The sequence below is a fragment of the Pan paniscus genome, chromosome 6, assembly GCF_029289425.2.
Source record: "Pan paniscus chromosome 6, NHGRI_mPanPan1-v2.0_pri, whole genome shotgun sequence".
Lineage (NCBI taxonomy): Eukaryota > Metazoa > Chordata > Mammalia > Primates > Hominidae > Pan > Pan paniscus.
This window is the reverse complement of record NC_073255.2, coordinates 89,963,291-89,982,618: the sequence shown is the minus strand read 5'-3', so window position 1 is coordinate 89,982,618 and position 19,328 is coordinate 89,963,291. Positions and strand designations below refer to the sequence as shown.

Sequence of the window (19,328 nt, the reverse complement as noted above, 5' to 3'; positions counted from 1 at the left end):
ATAGTGAAACCCTGTCTCTACTAAAAATACAAAAATTAGCCGAGCGTGGTGGTGGGTGCCTGTAATCCCAGCTACTTGGGAGGCTGAGGCAGGAGAATCACTTGAACCTGGGAAGCAGAGGTTGCAGCGAACCGAGATCGCACCACTGCACTCCAGCCTGTCTCAAAAAAAAAAAAAAAAAAAGATCCCCCCATTGCAGGGCTGAGGTGCTCTTGCCCTAAAGCCCCCTCTCTTAGCTGGGGCTGGGAAAAGCCCTGGTTGTCACCACATCCAGATCTCTAGGCTCAGAAAGGGACCCAGGGTGGCCTTAGGACTCCCCAGGGTATCCCTGGAAAATGTGGCCAGGAGGAGGGGGCCAGTGGGAGGTGGCCTGTGTTCACCTTTGAAGATCACCAAATAGTGCCCTGGGCTTTAACAGGGGCCTGGCCCTTCCTGTCTTCCCAGTCTTCTCTCCTGACCTCCAGGGCATCCTCTGTCACCTCAGAGGGCAAGCCCCTCCAGACCAAGCCTCCTCCTGCTGAACAAATGTCACCCTGGCTATGCTGCTGCTTCCGGAGGCCACACTGGAAGCCTCTGATCCCCCAGCTCCTTCCTTTCCCACCAGCAGCCTGGTGCCTGGAGGTGAGAGGAGGTGAGAATGCCAGTGGTTTGGAGTGAGGCTTTGGGTCCCCGCCTCTGAATCTTGGGGAGGGGAGGCTACCAGGGTCAGGCCTGCAAGCCTCTCCAGCTCGGATGCATGCCTCGGGCTGAGGATGGTGGTGTGGGCAGTGCCCCTTGAAGGAGGGCGGTCCTGGAGATGCCCATGGAGGAAGGAGGTGCAGAGTCAGCAATGCCCAGATCTTTGCTGGGTCAGGACGACGGGCTGAGGGAAGAAGGGGTGTCTTGGGAACCAGGGGAGCCCCACGACGAGGCAGAACTTATCAGTGGCAGGGAGGGGTGGTCACTGCTCTGTTCCTCCCCATCCTTCAGCTCCCACTGGTACTCTGAATGCAGCAAGGGGAGAGGGTGGGGTTGAGACTATCTGAGCTTTTCTTAATGGAGAACCACACAGGGGCCAAGACACACACTCCAGGAGCTCAAGTGGCAACCCCAGGGTCACCTGCTCGCCCCTAGAAATTCCATGAGGCCGGGCACGGTGGCTCATGCCTGTAATCCCAGCACTTCGGGAGGCCAAGGCGGGTGGATCACTTGAGGTCAGGAGTTCAAGACCAGCCTGGCCAACATGGTGAAACCCCGTCTCTACCAAAAATACAAAAATTAGCCGCGTGTGGTGGTGAGTGCCTGTAATCTCACCTACTTGGGAGGCCAATGCAGGAGACTCGCTTGAACCCAGGAAGTGGAGGTTGCTGCAGTGAGCTGAGATCGTGCCACAGCACTCCAGCCTGGGCGACAGAGCAAGACTCCGTCTCAAAAAAAAAAAAAAAAAAAAATTCCACATCATAGAGAGCCCTCTTCCTCCCCCACCAGGCACCTGCCCCATCCGCCAGTGCCAAGACAACGGGCCCACTCCTCTGATTACCTCCGGGGGATGGACGGCAAACAGGTAAGGAGTTCCATGCAACTGCGGATGGAGCCCCTCTGAGAAACACATGCCCCTCCAAGTGGGGTCTGGGGCCTGGAGAGACCCTCCCACCCAGCAGACCAGGAGATAGCTGGGGGACAAGGGCAGACGGCCCCTGCCTGGGAAAAACCACACTCACACCCCACCCCGAAGAGCTGTGGAGACCAAACCAAGACTACACTACACACAGAACGCTGAGAAGATAAACCAAGCTTTACGCGAGCAGGATGGGGACGGGAAAACTAAAGGGGCCCCCTGTGACCGAGGAGCAGGGTCCCCGGGGGGCAGCTCCCACGGAGCGGGCTGGAACAGGGACCACCCCTGCAGAGCCAGCCAGGGCGGAGAACCATACCCTGGCCCCAGCGCGCCCCGACACACATGCTTTTCTCCATGACACGAGGCCAGTCCCCAGGAGCAGCCCCAGGAGCACAACCTGAGATTTCTAAGCTTGCAGGTTACAAAAAACAAAAAAAAAAAGAGAAGCTGCCTGCGTAAAAAGTGCCACCCACGGAGGCAGGACACAGGCAGCGTGTGGCCCATTCAGCAGGCCCAGGTCTTCAGGGTGAGGCTGCTGGCGAGGGCAGGGGAGAGGGGGCATTCTGGTTAAAAGCAAGAAATTCCAAATACTCCTCCCTCAGGATCAACATCCCCCCAAATAAGGGCGCCCAGGGACCTTGCCTGGGGAAAGTGGGGTGCAGAAGGCATGACCCACGCCACAGCGGGCTCTCAGCACCCTTCCCACGTCCCATGTCACAGGCTCTTTGAGCTGCTGGCTTTGTTCTCTCAAGTCAGGTCTGAGGGAACCCATCGGCTTCTGTAATAATCGTATTGCCTATATACTTGAATTAAAAATATATGGTGGCTCAAATGTGCCCGCGTGCATGGCAGACGGTGCGGGGTGGAGGCCGTCACGCCCATACACGTGTGCACACACAGCGGGGGGCTGTGTCCACGGACTGCGCACACAGTATATATTAACATATATATTGCTCAAGTATATATGCTATTTACAGTATATATCTCTATCAACATAAAACACAGGTATTTATAGGTGTGTACAATAGATACGTCCTAGGAAGTCTAGGGGACACACGACTCTGGGGTCACGGGGCCGACACACTTGCACGGCGGGAAGGAAAGGCAGAGAAGTGACACCGTCAGGGGGAAATGACAGAAAGGAAAATCAAGGCCTTGCAAGGTCAGAAAGGGGACTCAGGGCTTCCACCACAGCCCTGCCCCACTTGGCCACCTCCCTTTTGGGACCAGCAATGTACGAGTTTTGTTCTGGAGTTTTGTGCAAAACAAATTAACTTAAAAAAAAAAAGTTGGTTTCTAATTAATGTGGTGGGCCTTCAACACCCACAAGGATTTTAAAGAACCGCTTCTCCTTCTGGTGGGCTTCCAGGGCTCAGAGGGTCCCACTCAGAGAAGCAGGGAGCACTTTGTCAGGACTAGAAAATATCCCTTCTCCTCTGACCACAGAAACAGCACAACTCGGCTGGGTGTGGTGGCTCACGCCTGTAATCCCGGCATTTTGGGAGGCCGAGGCAGGCGGATCACTTAACTCAGGAGTTCAAGACCAGCCTGAGCAACGTTACGAAATCCCGTCTCTATTAAAAAATACAATAACTAGCCAGACGTGGTGGTGCGTGCCTGTAATCCCAGCTACTTGGGAGGCCGAGGCAGGAGAATCACTTGAACCTGGGAGGAGGAGGGTGTAGTGAGCCAAGATCGTGCCACTGCATTCCAGCCTGGGCAACAGAGCCAGACTCCCATCTCAAAAAAAAAACCAAAAACAAAAAACCCCGCCAGAGCCAAAACCACAGGGGCCCTTGGTCCTGCTCATTCAGAAAACCACCCCACTGGAAGGGACACCACGGCTAACCCCATGCCTCCTGGACATGACCACTCAGCTGGCCTGCCACCTGGCTGTCCACCTCCCCATGGCCCTCGGGTTCCCTCACCCCCTCCGGTGCTCAGATAGAACTACAGCTAGTTGGTGGGAGTTCCCATGTGGGGTGCCAGCGGCTCCAGCGTCTTGTAACAGATCTCTGCTCCTAGCTTCCCTTCAGAAGAGAGGGCCCAGGCTCCTGTGACATCTCCCGACTCCCACTGCCTGTCCCTGGAGCCACAGAGCACCAGCTTAGTGACACAGAGCCTCCAGGCTCCCTTGACAGAACTCAAACAGGTCCTATCCCTGCCAAACAGAAACTACCGCCAAGAGCAGCCTGGGTGCAAATACATTAAATAAAAAACTAAAACGGAGTATGGTTTTCTCTATTAAGGCTCAGTTAAGCTGCCTCCTGGGTCAAGTACTCATGAATGCCACAGCCCCCAGCCACGGGGCGGGTGGGCAGGCAGGTGACTTGGGGGCAGAGGAGGGAGGAGGACGGCGGGGAGTCCTATGCTGGTCTAGTTGTCTGCTGGGGAGGTGGGACACCACCTAAGAAACCTCAGGCCTGGAAAGCCAGGGATGTCCCTGCTGGGGGAAGCTGAGGCTCTACCTGCCCAAGTCGGGTCCAGGGAGAGCCGAGGGGACAGGAGCTGGTGCTCCAGGCTGGTGGGTCTCCTGGGACCCTCCCTCCTCCCCCAAGGACTGAGTGCTTGTGGGGGAGGGTCTGGACAGGGCCCTCTTGGCAGTCTTGCTGGGAGTCGGGCCCAGGCCCTGTGGTTGGCAGGCGAGGTACAGGGGGAGTCTGGGTCCTTCCCAGCTCGGGGATCCCACCTGGGTTCCTGTCTGAGCCTCACCAGCCCCGATGACCTGAGGGGGCCACGCTGGCCTCCACTCCGAGGGAACCAGCCCTGAGCTGATGGAAGCAGAGACCAGTGACCACAGTACTCACCCCCAAACCCTCCAGGGCACCCCAAACTCGGCCCCACCCCGCCAGCCCCAGCCCTGCAAGGTGACATGACAGCTGGCACACCGGTGTCTCGCAGGAGGGACCGGCTTCCCTCGGCATCTGCCCCTGGCCGTGGGTGAGGCCGGATGAGAAGGCGGATCAGCTCACAAGCTCCCTGGGCCTCCGAAAGCATTTTCCGGGGTTGGGGAGGTAGGGAAGAGAAAGGTCGTTCTCTGGAGGGTCGGGGGGCTCCGGGAAGGCAGGAGGGCATGGAGAGGCCTTGGCGTGGGCCCCTGCCCTGGAGGGATTGGCAATCAAGGGAGTCTCCCACAGAGGCCCCTTCCTCAGGGTCCCCAGGCTGATTTTCCAGTCTGTAGAGAAATACTGCAAGATCAATCTTCAGGGTTAGGGCTGGGCCCGGGCGGCGGCAGGGAGGAGCAGAAGAGACCCTTCTAGTGCTTCTCTGCTTGGCTGACCTTCAGGGCACTGATGACACCATTGATGTTCTCTTCGGGGACCTGTGCAGGGGTAGAGGAGGCAGATGCCTGCCCGTGAGCCCAGGAACCTGCTTCCCCACCCCGGCCCTGCCCTGGAGGGGTCTGGGGCTGGACACTCACAAGTGCATGATCAAACTTGAAAGTACTGATGTAGTAGGCTGGGATGTCTGCAGCAGCCAAGGGCTCTGAGATCTGGGCCACGATGCCACACTCATCTAGAACAGGAGAGACCATCCTTAGCCTCTGCGTAACCTGGCTACCCTTGCCTGTGTGGCTCTTCAGCCTCTACCCTCTGTGGGCAATGCCTACCCTGCACCCACCATCCTCCTAGAGAATTCCCATCTGCTATCCCTTTTATTTTTTTTGAGATGGAGTCTCGCTCCATCGCCCAGGCTGGAGTGCACTGGCGTGAGCTCACTTCACTACAACCTCCACCTCCTGAGTTCAAGCAATCCTCGTGCCTCAGCCTCCCAAATAGCTGGGATTATAGGCGTGTACCACCATGCCCAGCTAATTTTTTTGTATTTTTAGTAGAGATGGGGTTTCACCATGTTGGCCAGGCTGGTATCGAACTGCTGTACTCAAATGATCCACCCACCTCCACATCCCAAAGTGCTGGAATTACAGGCGTGAGCCACCGTGCCTGGCCTCCCACTGGCCATCCCTCTTGAAGGCTTAACCCAGATGTCCCCCAACCAGGAGCCTTCTCTGGTCGCTGGCCAGTGAAATAGTTTGGCTTTGTGTTCCTGCCCAAATCCTCCAATTGTAATCTCAAGTATTGGAGGTGGGGCCTGGTGCAAGATGACTGGATTATGAGGGTGGATTCCTCATGAATGGTTTAGCCTCATCCTCTTGGTACTGTTCTCGTGACAGTAAGTCCTCACGAGATCTGGCTGTTTAAAAGTGTGGCACCTTGGCTGGGAGTGGTGGCTCACGCCTGTAATCCCAGCACTTTGGGAGGCCGAGGCGGGCGGATCACTTGAGGTCAGGAGTTCGAGACCAGCCTGGCCAACGTGGTGAAACCCCATCTCTACTAAAACTACAAGAATTAGCCGGGCATGGTGGCACATGCCTATAGTCCCAGCTACTTGGGAGGCTGAACCCAGGAGGCGAAGACTGCGCCATTGCACTTCAGCCTGGGCAACAGAGCAAGATCCTGTCTCAAAAAAAAAAAAACAAAAAACAAAAAGAAAAAAAAAAATGCTATCCACCAAAGACATTGTCTGGACAACTGTGGAAACAGAGGAAAGACTAAGTCTTAGGGAATGACTGAAAATTTTCTCCTGTGGAATCCTGTCATTGTGGTTATACAGGAGAAAGTGTTTCTTCTTTTTTTTTTCTTTTTTTGAGGTGGACTCTCGCTCTGTCGTCCAGGCTGGAGTGCAGTGGCGCCATCTCGGCTTGCTGCAAGCTCCGCCTCCCAGGTTCATGCCATTCTCCTGCCTCAGCCTCCCAAGTAGCTGGGACTACAGGCGCCTGCCACCACGACCGGCTAATTTTTTGTATTTTTAGTAGAGACAGGGTTTCGCTGTGTTAGCCAGGATGATCTCGATCTCCTGACCTTGTGATCCTCCTGCCTCGGCCTCCCAAAGTGCTGGGATTACAGGCATGAGCCACCTTGCCCGGTGCTTCTTCCCAGGATGGAAAAGGCGAGGCATTTAGGGGTAAAGTGTTGGGTGTCAGACTCTCTGGGAGATATCTGACAATTACATGTATTTACGTGAAGAAAACACGTTAAAAAATTGCCAGCAGTTATTATCTTTGAGCTGTGGAAATACGGAGTGATTTTTTTTTCTCTTTAATTTTTATCACAGCCTCAATTTATTCTTTTTTAAATTAAATTTATTATTATTTTTTGAGACAGAGTCTTGCTCTGTTGCCCAGGCAGGAGTGCAATGGAGCGATCTTGGCTCATCGCAACCTCTGCTTCCTGGGTTCAAGCGATTCTCCCATCTCAGCCTCCTGAGTAGCTGGGATTACAGGTGCACGCCACCGTGCCTGGCCAATTTTTTGTATTGTTAGTAGACATGGGGTTTCGTCATGTTGGCCAGGCTGGTACTCCTGACCTCAGGTGATCCACCTGCATCGGCCTCCCAAAGAGCTGGGATTACAGGCACGAGCTAACTCACCCAGCCTCTTTTTTTATTTTTAGAGGCAAAGATTTGCTCTGTCACCCAGGTTGGAGTACAATGGCATGATCATGGCTCACTGTAGCCTTGAACTCTTAGGCTCAAGTAATCCTCCTGCCTCAGCCTCCTGAGTAGCTGGGATTACAGGCGCCAGCCACCATGCCCAGCTAATTTTAAAAATTTTGGTAGAGACAGGGCCTCGCTATGTTTCCCAGGCTGGTATAGAACTCCTGGGCTCAATGGATCTTTCCACCTCGGCCTCCCAAAGTGCTGGGATTACAAGCACGAGCCACCGTGCCCAGCTGCTTAATTTTCTAATAATAAGCAACATATTAAATTTCAAGAGGGGGCAAAATAAAAGCACTCCGATTGAAGCCTGCTCCCCACTTCCCCAAGAGGCCTGTGTACAGCTGCCACACACCGGTGAGCAACAGAAATTTCAGGCTCCCCAAGCCTCAGTCTCCCCATCTGTACCCCCCAGCAGGGGCTGAGTCACTGCGGACAATGTATGTGAATGGGCTCAGCAATGCCAGCTCCCTCAATTCCCCATGTAATCCCCCCAGGACTCACCAAACCCCAGGGGCTGTCCTCCAATCCGGACCATCTTCCAGAGCTCTCCAGATGCGCTTGTGAACAGCAAGTTACTAGGAAACCTTCAAAAGGAGCGAGAGAAGAATCCCCGAGGCTGATGTGAATTGCACTCCCTCCTTGGTGTGCTGGTGCACCAGCCAGAGCGAGGCATGGGGCTGGCCAGGCAGGGTTGGGCAGACCTCAGGGCCCCCCAAAAACAATCCCTTCCGGACACCCTGGACCCATTCGCCCGGCAGCCTCCTCGTCTTGAGGGGAGGTGGATGGGGAGGGTGATGTCAGGCTGGGCTTTGTAACAAGCCCCTCCCCAAACCCTTGCTAAGGCTGGTCTAGACACCTCTTCCCAGGTCCAGAGCACAAGCTGAGGGAGAAATAGCACCGGGGCTGCGGTTCAAATCCCCACTTTGCCACCACCCCACAGTCGACCTCGGACAACCCCCGCACCTCTCTGAGCTGGGGGACCAGCTTACTTATGATGAAGGGCTATGGTGAGGGTTTATTAGAGACAAAGTGGCTGGGCGTGGTGGCTCACACCCGTAATCCCAGCACTTTGGGAGGCCGAGACTGGCAGATCACTTGCAGTCAGGAGTTGGAGACCAGCCTGGTCAGCATGGCGAAGCCCCATCTCTACTAAAAATACAAAAATTGGCCAGGCGCGGTGGCTCACGCCGGTAATCCCAGCACTTTGGGAGGCCAAAGTGGGTGAATCACTTGAGGTCAGGAGTTCACGACCAGCCTGGCCAACATGGCAAAACCCTGTCTCTACAAAAAATACAAAAATAAACAGGGTATGGTGGTGTGCGCCTGTAGTCCCAGCTACTCGGGAGGCTGAGGCAGGAGAATCACTTGAACCTGGGAGGTGGAGGTTGCAGTGAGCTGAGATCGCGCCACTGCACTCCAGCCTGGGCGACAGAGTGAGACCCTGTCTCAAAAAGTAAATAAATATTTAAAAAAAATAAAAATACAAAAATTAGCCAGGTGTGGTGGCAGGCACCTGTAGTCCCAACTATTCAGGAGGCTGAGACATGTGGATCACTTGAACCTGGGAGGCAGAGGTGGCAGTGAGCCAAGACTGCACCACTGCACTCCAGCATGGGTGACAGAGCGAGATCCTGTCTCAACAAAAATAAAAATAAAAAAAATCAGGCTGGTTGCGGTGGCTCATGCCAGTAATCCCAGCACTTTGGGAGGCCGGGGCGGGCAGATCACAAGGTCAGGAGATCCAGACCATCTTGGCTAACATGGTGAAACCTGGTCTCTACTAAAAATACAAAAAATTAGCCAGGCGTGGTGGCGGCGCCTGTAGTCCCAGCTACTTGGGAGGCTGAGGCAGGAGAATGGCATGAACCTGGGAGGTGGAGCTTGCAGTGAGCCGAGATAGTGCCACTGCACTCCAGCCTGGGTGACAGAGCGAGACTCCGTCTAAAAAAAAAAAAAAAAAATCACGCCTGAGGCGGGCGGATTGCCTGAGGTCAGGAGCTTGAGACCAGCCTCACCAACATGTCAAAACCCTGTCTTTACTAAAAATACAAAAATTAGCTGGGCATGGTGGCACATGCCTGTAGTCCCAGCTGAGGCAGGAGAATTGCTTGAACCTGAGAGGTGGAGGTTGCGTTGAGCCGAGATCGCACCACTGCACCCCAGCCTGGGCGACAGAGCGAGACCCCGTATCAAAAAAAAACAACAACAAATAAAAGACAAAGTGGGTGATGTGCCATCACATAGTCCCCCCAGACCCTGGGGCCCACCCTGGGTTGAACGTCCACCCCAGGGCCTGGCTCACCTCTGCTGCGTCTGCACGTCCATCACCAGGGAGATGTAGCCCTCGATGAGGGAGAAGGAGAAGAAGCGGATGTGGCCGCAGTCATCCCCAGTGGCCATGGGGTCCTTCACTCTGGGGACCAGAGGCAGCTGGTAAAGATGGGGCCCCTGCCCCATTCACACCAGCCCAGGGAAGCTGGGCCCTGCCCAGGCTTTGATGCCACCTGGGTGACCCTGGGCCAGTGTCCTTCTCATCCTGCTCGCTATGCCACGGGGATGATTTCACCGCATTCACAAAGGCGGGTGCTACACTTTGCAGTACTGGAGGCCCGGCCGGCCTCCCACGCAGGCTACACCGGCCCCTGCCTGCATCTCAGGGCACAGGCTGTGGTGACTGTCAGCATGCTGGACCCTGCCCCGCCCCACCTCGTGTTGGCCTAAACTTTACAAAATCTGCTGAGGAAGTGACACAATGTCTGTTGTTCACCAAATGAAAAAAATCTGAGTTCTCAGCTCCTCAACAGACTGGGCCTGTCCTCGGAGCTCAGTGGGGAGTGGGGAGTTTGTTACAGCTCCCAATGAGTCTTTGGGGCATCACCAAATTTTGGGGTTCCCAGGGTAGGATGTCTCACCCCTGAGACTGGGGCTTTTAGGTAGAGCTGTGTCTCCCCCTCAGCCTAGTTCCAGGGCGGGTCCGTGTCTCCCACCCCAGACTAGTTCCGGGGTGGGTCTGTGTCTCCTACCTCAGACTAGCTCCAGGACAGGTCTGTGTCTCCCCACTCAGACTAGCTCCGGGGCAGGTCCATGTCTCCCCCATCAGACTAGCTCTGGGGCGGGTCTGTGTCTCCCACCTCAGACTAGCTCCGGGGCAGGTCCATGTCTCCCACCTCAGACTAGTTCCAGGGTGGGTCCATGTCTCCCTGCTCAGACTAGCTCCAGGGAAGGTCTGTGTCTCTTCCCTCAGATGAGCTCCTAGCAAAGCCTCCCCCGTCAGACTAAGACTCCTAGGCGGAGCCATGCCTCTCCCTGGCCCACCCTGCAACCCCTCATGCCCAAGGCAGCCCTACCCATTGGAGTAGAACATGACATCCATGAGGAGTGTGGCAACAGCAGGCAGCGTGTCAGGGTCCAGGCTGGTGACACAGAACCTGTTGCTCGGGCTGGACAGTGGGTGGATGACTGGCCTCTGGACTGTAAGAGCACAAAGATGTCAGGCACTGAGGCTGGGACTGAAAGCAGCAGCTCTGGTGGGTGCAGGGCCTGGGAAGAGGGCTGGGGAGGGCTCAGCTGCAGGCCCCAAGAGACTCATTCACCGCTGCTTCTCCAGCCTCTACCACCAATTACCACCGTCCTGATTCTCCATCTCACCCTCAGGCCCCTGGACATTTGCACATGCTGTGCTGGCTGCCTGGGATGCCCTTCCCAACCGGCACCACCTGGCTCCGTTCCTACCTGTGTTCCAGGCTTCAGCACCACAGTCCCTGCCCAGGGAAATCCACCCTGACACCTGGGCTGCAGCAGGAGTGGCCTCTGGCCATTGCTGTCTGCTTGCACGTCCACCACCCTTGCTAGACACGGCAGCAGGGCCTGCCTAGGACCTTTCCATCACTTTTTTTTTTTTTTTTTTTTGAGATGGAGTTTTGTTCTTGTTGCCCAGACTGGAGTGCAATGGCACAATCTCGGCTCACCGCAACCTCCGCCTCCTGGGTTCAAGTGATTCTCCTGCCTCGGCCTCCTCAGTAGCTGGAATTACAAGTATGCACCACCACACCCAGCTAATTTTGTATTTTTAGTAGAGACGGGGTTTCTCCATGTTGGTCAGGCTGGTCTCAAACTCCTGACCTCAGGTGAATTGCCTGCCTCGGCCTCCCAAAGTGCTGGGATTACAAGCATGAGCCATCGCACTGGGCCCTTTGCATCCCGTTCTGCCTGGCACTCCATTCATGCTCAGTGGGCAGAAGCCCGTGCTGAGAGTAAGGCTGGTCTGCGGCTGGGCCTGGTAACTTCGTGAGGTTTCCCCTGCACAAACCCCCGCCCCCAGCTCACCCAGCTTGGGCTTCACGAAGCCATTGGTGATGCCGAGGTTCTCGGCTGCCACGGTCTCGCCATTGACGACCCGCAGGATGGTGAACTCTGATGACAACGTGTGGGTGACAAAGGGCAGGTCCCGCTCGCGCACCTAGGGGCAAGAAGTTGAGGCTGTGTGTGCCTGGTGGCCCTGGGGGATGTGGGTCTGGGGCACCGACCTCTCACCCTGAGACTCTGCCCCCACCCTGGAATAGCGTGGAAGGGCAAGGCTGCAAGGGGTGGGAGATGGGAGTGAGTGTGTCAGAGGCGGGCATGAGTGTGCAAGGCGTGTCTGTGACGGTCAGCTCACCAGGATGAAGTCTGTCTGATACGTGGACAGCATGAACACGGATATGTTCTGGTCAGCCAGTGGGGCGATGACTGACTTGGCGATCTTGGTCACGCCGATGGGCTGGGAGCTGGAGAAGCTGCCACCGCCGGACACCACGTTCAGGGCCAGCCAGGTGGCATCTGCCACACTCAGGTGCTCCGAGGAGGGCAGCTCTGGAGGGAGACACAGAAGGCAGTCCTGTGACTGCTGAGGTTCCAGATGACCCAAGGGCAGGGCAAGGCAGGCCAGAGAGGTGGAGAGTGAGGCTCTGGGGCCAGCTCCACCCTGTGCCTTGCCTCACTTTCCAACAGGATTTTTTTTTTTTTGAGACAGTCTTGCTCTGTCGCCCGGCTGGAGTGCCTGGAGTGGCGCGATCTCGGCTCACTGCAACCTCTGACTTCCTGGTTCAAGCGATTCTCCTGCCTCAGCCTCCCGAGTAGCTGGGATTACAGGCACATGCCCCCACGCCCGGCTAATTTTTGTATTTTTAGTAGAGACAGTGTTTCACCATGTTGGCCAGGATGGTCTCAATCTCTTGACCTCGTGATCCGCCCGCATCAGCCTCCCAAAGTGCTGGGATTACAGGCGTGAGCCACCGCACCCAGCCGGATGGGATTGTTTTTTGAGAGAGTCTTGCTCTGTCACCCAGGCTGGAGTGCAGTGGTGCGATCTCGGCTCATTGCAACCTCCACCTCCTGGGTTCAAGTGATTCTTGAGTAGCGGAGATTATAGGTATGCACCATCACACCCAGCTAATTTTTGTATTTTTAGTAGAGATGGCATTTTCCCATGTTGGTCTGGCTGGTCTCGAACTCCTGATCTCAAGGGATCCTCCTGCCTTGGCCTCCCAAAGTGCTAGGATTACAGGCGTGAGCCACTGCGCCCAGCCTTCAACAGGATGGGATTTGAATCAAAGGCTGCTTCCTGGGAGGACTGGGCAGGGAAGGCCCTCAGATGACACAGGACATCCCAGGCAGCTTAGCAGAGTAGGAGCCATGTGGGCAAGTGGTTGATCTGCGCCGAGCCTCAGTTTGCTCAGCCGTAAAACGATGGCATCAGTAGTGGGCAACGCCCTTATCTTTAGTTCTTACAACCCTTTCGTGGGTCTGATGCTGCCATCACACCCATTGTCCCACGTGTAACTGGCTTTCAAACTGGGTTCCTGGACACCTCTCAGGGAGGCTCTGGGTGGAGGGGAGGCCAGGAAAAGGCTGGGTGGGGCTTTGGGGTTTCTCTTCCCCCTTCAGCCAGCCCTGCACATTGGGCTTCTCTGGAAGAACAGGCAACTCCAGGAGGGCCCCTGAAGAGGCTGCATCATGGGGGGCAGTGACTGTCACCCATGTCCCTCCTGAGAGCCTGGAAGTCCCAGGGGCTGGCACTGGCTTTGGCAGGGTGGGGAGTCCACAGCAGCAGCAACTGCTAAGCCTCCTTACCTAGCTCATGAAAACCCAGAATCCAAACGCTGGAGCCATCCCTTCCACCCTGTCCTGCAGACAGAGTCCCTGAGTAGCCCTGAATGTGGGACACAGGCACACACTATGTGTGACCACACACAGCCGCAGACTCGAGCCCAGGCTGCATTCGGGGCTCTTCATACAACACCAGGCACCTGCATAAACCCACCTAGTGCCGGGCCCTGAGTGGGGAGGGGGCACGGCACAGGGAGGTGAACTCTGATACTGCATCCCACAAGGAGGCAGGATTTTTTTTTTGAGATGGAGCCTCACTCTGTCACCCAGGCTGGAGTACATTGGCATGATCTTGGCTCACTGCAACCTCTGCCTCCTGGTTCAAGCAATTCTCCTGCCTCGGCCTCCCAAGTAGCTGGGATTAGAGGCACCCAACATCATGCCCGGCTAATTTTTATATTTTTAGTAAAGATGGGGTTTCACCATGTTGGCCCGGCTGGTCTCAAACTCCTGGCCTCAAGTGATCCACCCGCCTTGGCCTCTCAAAGGGCTGGGATTACAAGCGTGAGCCACCGCGCCTGGCCGAGGCAGGGTTATTTTGCTCACCGTACACTCAACGGTCCAGAAACCCTGGACCTGGAAGGCTCAGTGATTTGCTGAAGATCACTTAGGAAGTAACAGAGCCAGGATTCCAGTGCGGGTCTGGCTCAAGAACCCAGGCTCTATCTTGGGCACCAAATGAAAAGTACCAAGTCCCTAAGAAAATAGGGAGCTAAAAAGAGAGGTGCTGAGGCTGGAGGTGGTGGCTCATGCCCGTACTCCCACTGCTTTGGGAGGCCAAGGTAGGAGGATCGCTTGAGGCCAGGAATTTGAGACCAGCCTGGAGAACGTAGTGAGACCCCATCTCTAAAAAAATAAAAATAAAAAATAAATGAGCCAAGCATGGTGGCACATGCCTGTGGTCCCAGCCACTTGGGAGGTTGAGGTGGGAGGACTGCTTGAGTCTGAGATTTCAAGGCTGCAGTGAGCTATGACCGCACCACTGCACTCCAGCCTAGGTGACACAGCCAGACCCTGTCAAAAAATAAATCGATAAAAAGGGAGAGAGGGGCTCAGAGATGGGTGAGCCAAGGCAGCTGTGATGATGAAGATTCCTGGGGAAAGATGAGCTGGGCTCTGCTGGCAGGCAAGATGGCCTGAGAGGAGGGAAATTGAGTGAGGCCCATGCCTGTTCCTACCTGCCCAGCTCCGGTCACCATGGTGACCACAGCCCAAGGAGCCCATTGGTCCCGCTGGCTGAGAAGGACCAGTGGTCAGCCAGTGGGTGGCTAGAGAGGCAGGCGGCTGCACAGAAATGGGAAAGGGCGGCCCCAGTCTTGAGCAGTGGGAGGCCTGTCTCTTATCAAAGCCGCAGGCTTCGGGCTCCGAGGGGCCAATCCTGGCTCTGTCCTCCCCAGCGGAAGCGGCTGCTGATATAGCCTCCGAGGTGGTGAAGTGCTGGGGTACATATGTACACCTTGAGGGGGTGCTGACATAACCAAGATTCTGCCACTAGGAGTCTCTTGGCAGGTTTGGATGAGACCCAGAGTGGTCTTGGGGAGAAGCCCAGGCCTGAGACCAGCTGGAAACGTGGGTGTGGGGGAAGAGGCGGCTGCTGCTGGCTGGAGGATTTCAGGTCAATCAGCAGCTGGCCAGGAGCAGGCAGCCTGTCTGATGGATTGGTCTGCCCACCCTGCTCACGGCCTCAGCCTGGGAAAGAACCCAGAGCTGTTGCTTCCTTTTTTTTTGAGCGAGAGTGTCTTACTCTGTCGCCCAGGCTGGAGTGCAGTGGCGCGATCTCGGCTCACTGCAACCTCTGCCTCCCGGGTTCAAGCGATTCTCATGTCTCAGCCTCCTGAGTAGCTGGGACTACAGGTGCATACCACCATGCCTGGCTCTATTTTTTTTTTTTTTTTTTTGTATTTTTAGTAGAGAAGGGGTTTCACCACGTTGGGCAGGCTGGTCTCGAACTCCTGACCTCAAGTGATCTGCCCGCCTCGGCCTCCCAAAGTGCTGGGATTACAGGTGTCAGCCACCTTGCCCGGCCACCTCTCCACCTTTTGATCGGTCACTGCCTGCTGACCATGCCTTGCCATGCGTGGCATGGACCACAATGATGTACCGCTGTCCCCACTTCACAGACAAGGGGACTGTGATGGGTGAGGGCTGGTGATGTGGAGCCTAGATAAGCACTGGGCCCCTCTAACTCCAAGTCTAAGCTACCCATTACCCAGAGGCTTCTAACGTTATTCTGAATCTGTCAGGACACCTAGCACTGCACACAGTGCTCACGAAATACTTAAAAGAGGCCGGGTACGGTGGCTCATGCCTGTAATCCCAGTGCTTTGGGAGGCCAAGGCAAGCAGATCACTTGAGGTCAGGAGTTCAAGACCAGCCTGGCCAACATGGGGGAAACCTTGTCTGTACTAAAAATATAAAAAGTAGCCGGGTGTGGTGGTGCGTGCCTGTAATCCCAGCAACTCAGGAGGCTGAGGCATGAGAATCGCTTGAACCCGGGAGGTGGAGGTTGCAGTGAGCAGAGATTGTGTCACTGGACTCCAACCGGGGTGACAGAGCGAGACTCAGTCACACACACACGTAAAAAATCGGAATATACACATATACAACCCCTCTGTCTGCCACACAGACATACTGCATCCATTTGAGCCAAGACCTTCTTTTTTTCTTTTTTTGAGACAGGGTGTTGCTCTATCACCCAGGCTGGAGTGCAGTGGTACAATCATGGCTCACTGCAGCCTCAACCTCCCAGGCTCAAGTGATCCTCCCACCGCAGCCCACCGAGTAGCTGGGACCACAGCCATGTGCCACCACACCAGATTAATTTTTGTATTGTTTGTAGAGACGGGGCTTTGCCATGTTGCCCAACCTGCTTGAACTCCTGGGCTCAAGCGATCTACCTGCCTCGGCCTCCCAAAGGGCTGGGATTACAGGCATGAGCCACTGTGCTCAGACCAAGAATCTCTTAACAACGTTCACATTGAACAAGGAACTCTGCTGGCTAATGTCATTTACAAGCCATACCCTGCCCTCCCAGGAAAGACCCAGCATCCACTGAACCATGGCCAGCTGCTAGCTTCTAACTATCAAAGCTGCCAGTGAACACACACCCTGGCTCACGTTAAGAGTGGCAGAAGAGGCCCTTTGGTGGGAAGCAATGTTTGCAGCGCTGGAGGTTTGCAGAACGGGGTGACAGGGCACCGGCCTTCATTCCCCATGCCAGAGCCAGCATCCTTCCTGGGGTCACGCCTGTAATCCCAACACTTTGGGAGGCCAAGGTGGGAGGACTGCTTAAGGCCAGGAGTTCCAGACCAGCATAGGCAACATAGTGAGACTCCTCTACAAAAAAACACAAAAACTAGCCAGTGGGCTGTGCACGGTGGTTCACGCCTACAATCCCAGCACTTTGGAAATTTGGAAGGTTGAGGCGGGTGGATCACTTGAGGTCAGGAGTTCGAGACCAGCCTGGCCAACATGGTGAAACCCTGTCTCTACTAAAAATACAAAAATTAGCTGGGCATAGCGGTGCATGCCTGTAGTCTCAACTACTCAGGAGGCTGAGGCAGGAGAATCGCTTGAACCCAGGAGGTGGAGGTTGCAGTGAGCTGAGATCATGCCACTACACTCCAGTCTGGACAACAGAGCGAGACTCCATCTCAAAACAAAACAAAAAAACAAAAAACAAAAAATCCCAAAAACTAGCCAGTGCGCTAGGTGCAGTAGTTCATGCCTGTAATCCCAGCACTTTGGGAGGTCAAGGCAAGAGGATCATCTGAGGTCAGGAGTTCAAGACCACCCTTGCCAACATGGTGAAACCCTGTCTCTACTAAAAATACAAAAAAAAATTAGCCGGGTGTGGTGGTGCATGCCTGTAATCCCAGCTACTCAGGAGGCTGAGGCAGGAGAATCGCTTGAACCTGGGAGGTGGAGGATGCAGTGAGCTGAGATCGTGCCACTGCACTCCAGTCTGGAGTCAGAGCGAGACTACCTTGAGAAAAGCAAGCAAACAAAAACTAAACTCTCTTTCTGAAGCAGAGCGTCCAAGGAGATGAGGGGTACAGTTGTCCTCCTAGCCTCATACTGCAGCCCCTAGGCCCACCCCAAATCCTGCCACAGCCCCCTGAGAGTCTTCTCAGACTGTCCTAGGCCACACATGGTGGTATACCGTCTTCTCACATTACTTTCCGGCAGCACTTTCTCCTTATTTAGGCTAGAGGCGCCTTGAGAGCATTTCCTACTTTCCGTCCTGGCTTGGTTGTCACTCACTAACACTCTGGGCAAGTTAATGTCTGCTTGCTTTCTCGCTTGTAAAATGGGTCTTTACTCTTGTTTTTTTTTTTTTTCTTTCTTTTAAGACGGAGTCTCACTCTGTCCCCCAGGTTGGAGTGCAATGGCGCGATCTCGGCTCACTGCAACCTCCACCTCCCGGGTTCAAGCGATTCTCCTGCCTTGGCCTCCCGAGTAGCTGGGATTACAGGCATGCGCCACCACGCCCAGCTAATTTTGTATTTTTAGTAGAGATGGGGTTCCTCCATGTTGGTCAGGCTGGTCTCGAACTCTTTTTTTTTTGTTTTTTTTTTTTTTTTGAGACAGCTCTGTTGCCCAGGCTGGAGTGCAGTGGCGCAATCTCGGCTCACTGCAAGCCTGCCTCCCGGGTTCACGACATTCTCCTGCCTCAGCCTCCCAAGTAGCTGGGACCACAGGCGCCCACCACCACGCCTGGCAAATTTTTTTTGTATTTTTAGTAGAGATGGGGTTTCACCATGTTAGCCAGGATGGTCTCAATCTCCTGACCTCGTGATCCACCCACCTCGGCCTCCCAAAGTGCTGGGATTACAGGCGTGAGCCACCGCGCCCGGCCTCAAACTTTTTTTTTTTTTGAGATGGAGTCTTGCTCCATCGCCCAGGCTGGAGTGCAGTGGCATGATCTTGGCTCATTGCAGCCTCTGCCTCGTGGGTTCAAGCGATTCTCCTTCCGCAGCCTCCTGAGTAGCTGGAGCTACAGGCATGTGTCCCCATGCCGGGGTAATTTTTGTATTTTTAGTAGAGATGGGGTTTCACCATGTTGACCAGGCTTGTCTTGAACTCCTGACCTCAGGTGATCTGCTTGCCTCAGCCTCACAAAGTGCTGGGATTGTAGATGTGAACCACTGTGCCTGGCCAAAATGCTAATATTTTGGCAGCACTTTGGGAGGTCAAGGCAGGTGGATCACTTGAGTTCAGGAGTTTGAGACCAGCCTGGCCAACATGGTGAAACCAAACCCCACCTCTACTAAAAATACAAAAAAATTAGCCGGGCATGGTGGTGGGTGCCTATAATCCCAACTACTCAGAAGGCTGAGGCAGGAGAATCGCTTGAACCTGGGAGATGGAGGTTGCAGTGAGCCAAGATCACGCCACTGCACTCCAGCCTGGGTGACAGAGTGAGACTCTGTCTCAAAGAAAAAAAAAAAGAGACAAAAAAAACAAATCCACTCAATTTTTTTTTCTTGGGCAATAATAGATTTCCAAGCAGCCTGGTTTGCTGACCAGGAAACACACCCTGGAAGGGAAGCCCTTACCCTGAAGTCACAGAGGTAAGGCTGGCTGGCTAGCCTCTGGCCTTGCTGGGCTAATTGAAACCTGCTTTCCCAGTGGTCCCTGTGTTCCTCAGTGCTGCACCTGCGGCTGGGAAAGGCTCAGGGAGGGGCAGGGCAAGGCACAAGGCTCTGGGGAATGGCAGGGTTGAGGGATTGCGGGCAATTCCTTCCCTGGGCCAGCCGAGGGTCTCAGCCTGGGCCCAAGGACCTCTATTTGAAGAGAGCTTACTCACCCCCAGGAATTTCCTACTTCACTCCTTGTTCCCTCTCCTGCACACACACACCCCAGGAGACTCTACCCCAACTCAGCCCTAACCCAGCCCAACAACCTTCAGTGGCTCCCCAGTGCCTGAAGAATAAGATCCAAACTTACCCTGCCTACCTCTGTCTTCCCCTTTTTTAGAGGCTGGACCTGGCCCTTGCTTCTGCTCCTGTACTTTCTCATTCAACTCTCCTCTGACATGTTTTCTTCCTTCCCCACAGGGCCAGCAAAAATATCACCTCCTCCA

At 55.0% G+C, this 19,328-nt stretch overlaps 1 protein-coding gene across 1 annotated transcript in view; it reads right to left on the bottom strand.

Annotated features, from left to right (window-relative positions):
• Window positions 1–2,529: 2,529 nt before the first annotated feature.
• CASTOR2 (cytosolic arginine sensor for mTORC1 subunit 2) overlaps window positions 2,530–19,328 on the bottom strand; it is a 66,250-nt gene continuing 49,451 nt past the window's right edge. The window contains exons 3-9 of the mRNA XM_034951416.3: window positions 11,754–11,947; window positions 11,423–11,555; window positions 10,444–10,567; window positions 9,399–9,509; window positions 7,598–7,680; window positions 5,019–5,113; window positions 2,530–4,919 (exon numbers count right to left, since the gene is read on the bottom strand). Coding sequence (XP_034807307.1) covers window positions 4,854–4,919; window positions 5,019–5,113; window positions 7,598–7,680; window positions 9,399–9,509; window positions 10,444–10,567; window positions 11,423–11,555; window positions 11,754–11,947 — 806 coding nt within the window. The 3' untranslated portion in view covers window positions 2,530–4,853. The remainder of the gene's footprint in view (window positions 4,920–5,018; window positions 5,114–7,597; window positions 7,681–9,398; window positions 9,510–10,443; window positions 10,568–11,422; window positions 11,556–11,753; window positions 11,948–19,328) is intronic.